The sequence below is a fragment of the Dendroctonus ponderosae genome, unplaced genomic scaffold, assembly GCF_020466585.1.
Source record: "Dendroctonus ponderosae isolate FM_Combo_2020 unplaced genomic scaffold, Dpon_F_20191213v2 Dpon_F_20191213_11, whole genome shotgun sequence".
Taxonomy (NCBI): domain Eukaryota; kingdom Metazoa; phylum Arthropoda; class Insecta; order Coleoptera; family Curculionidae; genus Dendroctonus; species Dendroctonus ponderosae.
This window is the reverse complement of record NW_026017213.1, coordinates 1,305,017-1,310,671: the sequence shown is the minus strand read 5'-3', so window position 1 is coordinate 1,310,671 and position 5,655 is coordinate 1,305,017. Positions and strand designations below refer to the sequence as shown.

Genomic DNA, 5,655 nt, shown 5'->3' with positions numbered 1-5,655 from the left:
TCATCAGATAATTTTCAAGAATTTTTCAAATCGCATGTTTTTATCCAGGTTGAAGTTTGACTATTGTATTATTTGATTAGAAATTTGCAAAATGACAGAATTACTTTTGAACCACATTTACAGAGCATAGTCCGCGTAAGACGAAAATGTTTCGATTTTGCCTCATTCTTTAGGAATTTCTTAAGATTTTAAAAATTATTTTTTGTTTGTTTATGTAGAATCGAGTTCAACAGTTATTGTTTCAGAACCCACTTAAGTTAGACAGTGACTTTTGTAGGGATTTTGTTGTCCATACTCTCTTTTATGCGTGGCAAAAGTTTCGATTTTGTGTCATCATCAGGCAATTTTTGACAATTTTTCAGGATTGCGTTTGGTTTAGGAACTTGTTTTTGCAGGCCGGAGTTTAGCATTATTTACTCACGAACGTGCCCAGTCATAACGTAAATTTTGCATGGATTTTATAGCGCAAAATGATTTCTCTGAGCGGACAAAGCTATTTACAGTCATTATCAGGATTTTTTTTCCATATTTTCCAATTTTTCCAAAAATGCGCTTGGTTCATCGAGGTGTTTTTGGAGGCCGGAGTTTCTCATTCATTTATTCAGGAACTAACAAAGCAAGATGGTTTTTGCATGAACTTTGTAGGGGAAAGTATGTTTTATAAGGCACAGAAGCTTTGATTTTCAGGCCCTGTGAGGCAATTTTCCAAAATTATTCAAAATTGCGTCCGGTTTTCGTGTTGGTTGTTGCCAGACGGAGTTTTTATTTCCTCTCCAACTCACTAAGTCCGAACGTCAATTGTGGATGGATTCTGAAGCGCAAACTCCCTTCCATAAGTTAACAAAGTTTGGATTTTCAGCCATCATCAGACAAAAAAATTCGTTTTATTTAAGAGGATGCTTTTTTGGCATTTATTTATGCAGGATCTAACGAAGCGAGATACTCATCTTTGCATTCGTTTTGCAGGGCAAAGTATGTTCTCCTAGTGGAAACTGTTTCGAATTCCAGCCACCATCAGGCAATTTTCAAGATTTTTTTAAATTTCATGTGGTCTTCGCAGACATTCAACCAGGAATTCTGGAATTTAGGAATTTTTAAAAATTATTTCAAATATTTCACGCTTTTCCATGCAGTTTCAATTCGACTTAAGGAAAAGGTTCAATTCCACTTAAGATATAGAGTGACTGTTGTACGGTTTTTATTTGCCAATAGTCTGTTTTATGAGTTCGATTTTGAGTTCGATTTTGAGTCCTCATCAATCATCATTTGTTTGACATTATTGATCATAAGTTTGACATCATTTTTTCAAAAACGAGTGAAGTTGCAGGTGTAAAGCCGGTTTTATGCATAGGGAAGATGCAACTTTACTGAGCAAAAGTCGTTGAAACTCGCATTTGCTCAAAAAACACCACTAAGAAAAGTGGTTGGTAAAAAGATCGTCTACAAAGTGAGCACATTGTGAACTTGAAGAGCTCGCCGCAAGGGTACAAGAAAATCCTATTGAATGGGAAAAACTAGTTGGTGTCTAGCATTTCCTAGACATTTGTGGGCACTTACCCGAAAAAATGCTAGCTATAGCTGCTATGATAAAGCTGATGACCACGCCCGGGCCAGCGACGTTTTTTGCTACCATCCCAGCCACCAGATACATTCCGGTACCTACGCAACTCCCCACTCCTAGTGACGTCAGGTCCAAGGTGGTCAAGCATTTCTGCAAAATTAACTGTTTTAGCCTCCTGTTAATCAACCGGGTGTCCATTTGATGCCGTTGCAATCGAGTTTTTTGCTGAAAACGTACTGGAAAATGTGCTTTCAAAGATTAAGTGCCAATCGCAACTTGGCGCAGTCGGCAGCACACAATTTCCAGCCAGAACAGTTCACGAGTTAAAATCATCCTGTACTTAAGCACGCCATTATGTTCCGTCACGTGGACTCCCATTTAATCCATTTAACCCATTTAGCTCGATTCGTCCTCTCTTTAGGGCCTTTTATTGTAGCCGGTCGGAAAAATCGAATCAATTTGTCCTTCTGACAGTGCGAAACAGCCGTAGTGGCACTTACCGTAAGTTTCTGTTTTCGGTCGTCGGATCGTTCCGGGACGGTTTCCTGCAAACCGTCGACGTTTTTTGTGCGAATTAACTTGCTGAACAGGACCAGTCCATCCCTGCGGAATTGTTCTCGGTCTGTGGGCAGAAAGCCTAACTTCATTCTGGAACAAGCCATACACCGCATTACATTGGGGAGTGGAAAATCGAAGCCGATCTGGATACATCGGATATGTGCCGAATTACTCGTGAGACTTTGCAGGAAATTGCCTGCAGGGCCTTGATTTACTACAGCCCGAAGGGCATTGATGTGCACAAATTTATGACTGTGTTGATAACAGTTCCTAGACATTCCTGGTAGTTCGGGCGCAGTCGGTAGGACAGTTAAAACCTGAGCAGGGCTTGCAACGGCTAATGAATTCTTGTTGTGAGGTGCGTAAATGGGCCAAAGCCTAAATATCGAGATGATTGATAAAAGCCCTCGAATTCGATAGGAGTCAGCGCCTCGTCAATGGCATTCAAACAGGTTGCGTCGGGTGAAAAGTAGGCCAAGCCATATACGTCAATAATAAAAGAAGGCGGAGAGAAAACATGATTACAATAATTAATTGAAAATTAACAAGCAGGTTTTGATAAGTTTTTTCACTATTTTTCCTGTCCTCCCTAAACACCCCGAGGGGAATACACGGGGATCGAAAAATGCGTTATAGAATTTTTACGAGTGATTCTACATGCTAAAATAATGATAGAAAACTTATAGTGTCAAAAATTGGAAATCTGAATATTTTTCGAGTTACAGCTCATCCAACTAATTTTTTTAAAACATTTCTTTGCAGATTCAATTCAAAATCGGTACAGAGTGTTTTATAGTGATCTCTAACTGTCTGATCAAAATTTGTTTTTCGACTTTGCCACTAGATGGCACTTTACCTATAATCCAATTTTCATTTGCCGCAGATCATTTTCGAACCGCCGAATATCACAAAAAGGAATATGTCATCATAAACGTGAGAAAATACTAGACAGAAAATGTGCTCTTCACACGACTTGAGAAACCTCTTGGTTTAGGAGAAAATCGACATAAAAGTTTGTATTGAATTGGAATCCCAGCAAATCATGTCATCTGGTTTTGAAGTGTGCCAAATTTGACATTTTGTAGTAATTATTGAAATTACCGTTCAATGTAGACCGAAGTTTTGAGCTTTAAAACTACTAAATCAAAATGGATCGAGAATATTGAAATGTGGCATTCAAATGCAGCACAAAAATTTTGTCTAAAGGCTCGTTCAGACGGTGACATTGACATGTGACACTACCGTCACGCCACTATGACATTGAGACATTTGGGTGTTCAGACAGTGACATTTTTGGGGCATTCACGTGACGACATTGGATGTCACCACATTAATGTCACCGTGTGAACGAGCTTTAAGGCTCTGGACAAAAAAAATATTTGTTCTCTGCTTTGGTACATTTGCCTAATATTTCTGTGATGTTTCACTTGCGTTGTTTAGGTTGCGATTTCCGTGTCGGGCTTCTGTTACTTTTTTTATTGGTGGTCTAAGTTTCAATTAGTTATTTTCATTTGCTTTATTTAATGTTTAATGCGACCACGAAAATTAATTTTCAAGTGTTTGAGTTCATTCTTCTTTAGCCACTTGCATTTAGGGACACTTTTTTCTGTATTAATTATTGAATTTTCTCTAGTTCTAAGAGTTTGTCTAAACTGAAAAATTGCACATTTTTCTACTATTTGATTCTTAATTTCATTTTTTATACGCAGTATTTGTATGTGGTTCTGTTCCCATCGATTCCTACATAAATTTGTCAAACCTTTCGTCACAGCATTTTTTTTCAACAATTTTGTATTGTCATCGTCGCAATTATTTCTCAGTCTTCGTTTCTCATCTGTTAACTTAAAGTGAAATTTAATATTAAAACATTTTTCTTTCAGTCCAGCACAGTTTTTTTCACTGTTCTCGGTTTTAATACATTTTTCTATTATTTCTGTTTAACTTCACTTGCGTTGTTTAGGTTGCGATTTCCGTGTCTGGCTTCTGTTACTTTTTGTATTTGTCGTTTAAGTTTCAATTAGTTATTCGCATTTGCTTTATTTAATGTTTAATGCGACCACTAAAATTCATTTTTAAGTGTTTAAGTTCATTCTTCTTTAGCCACTTGCATTTAGGGGGTCTCTTTCCTTCTGTATTTATTATTTATTTTTCTCTAGCTCTAAGAGTTTGTCTAAACTGAAAACATGCACATCTTTTTACGATAAGATTTTGTATATATAGTTTTTGTATGTGCTTCTGCTCCCATCGATATCTACAGAAATTTGTTTGAAGAAGCATTTTTTCGTTTTTTTTGAACAACTTGTTTTGATGATGATCAAGTCGATATTACATATTGGGGTTCTAAAACCCCCTGCTGACTTGATTCTAAAAGTGATCAGTCTACGTAGTTTTCCATTGATCGACCGAATAGAAATATCCGGATATGGCGGCTCTAAAAGTAATAAACCCCCAGCAACACCATTAAAGCCGTCTAGCTTGAAGCCGTTTCGGTATTATTAGAAAATCGATCCAAAAATGTACCCGCACGCAAATTGCGGCAGCTTGACCCATCCTTGATCCACTTCGTGTTTTTATCCCAACATTTCCGGTGCGTGGAACAAAAGCAATTGAAAAGTTCGACATTCGGCCCTTCTGTGCTTCATTGGCCCTCACGTCCGACCCTCAAAAGTCCCCAACAAGTATTCCTGCCTCAAAGGGCGCCTTGCTAGAGGGAGGTTTGGGTTTTTTGCCATCTTCACCTGTTTTGCCCATTCATCTCTTCCAGCGGAAAGTTTCCTGTCGCTCTGGCAGGATGGTAATTAGCTTTTGTGGTTACGGTTTGCTTGTCGTTGGAGCTTCCAGATCAATAAATCTTTTTCGGTGGTTCTTTTGGAGCAACAGGTCGAGGCCTCAAAAATGATGTATACAATTGACAAATTGCTTTCGACTGATTGGCTTCGTGCCAAATTTTCCCAAATACACCCACACATAAAGTTTCCACAGATAATTTTTTTTAGCTGAAACAATTCCATTAGAGCTCCCGGTCTAAATTGTGCACATTTGCTCATAAATTCGCTTGTGGCAAACTGGCGCGGATTCAGGGCTGAAATTTGGAATATTCGCAACAAACGCTTGGAAATTTTATTTTGGATTGGTTGATTTAGTGATTTTAGCAGCAATATTGTCAAAAGTGTCTTTTTTTCGCACACTCTGCAACGTCAACTGAACACTTTTGATTTATAATGTTAATTTTTTTTTATTTAATTAATTCGTGAATCAGACTTTCATTCATAAAGTGCATTTCTCAATAAATTCATTTCTGCAGTCTGCAGTTTTGCGCTATAAATTCACGTGAAGCAATCTTGGGCAATTAGAAAACGAAATTTTTGAATACTTGTGAAGCTTAGAAGGTTTCGTTCTATTCGGATTCTCACAGATTTTGGAGCAATTTCGGAAATTTCGGTTAAATTCTGGAATCAATCTTGGGTTTCTTTTAAAAATTCAACGCGAGCAATCTACGACAGTTAGAAGGCAGAAATTTTGCATTCTTGTAAAAG

At 37.8% G+C, this 5,655-nt stretch overlaps 1 protein-coding gene across 1 annotated transcript in view; it reads right to left on the bottom strand.

Annotated features, from left to right (window-relative positions):
* The window catches only part of LOC109536064 (probable cationic amino acid transporter), an 18,537-nt gene that overhangs the window by 7,664 nt on the left and 5,218 nt on the right, over window positions 1–5,655 (bottom strand). The window contains exons 2-3 of the mRNA XM_048662565.1: window positions 2,062–2,209; window positions 1,558–1,711 (exon numbers count right to left, since the gene is read on the bottom strand). Coding sequence (XP_048518522.1) covers window positions 1,558–1,711; window positions 2,062–2,208 — 301 coding nt within the window. The 5' untranslated portion in view covers window position 2,209. The remainder of the gene's footprint in view (window positions 1–1,557; window positions 1,712–2,061; window positions 2,210–5,655) is intronic.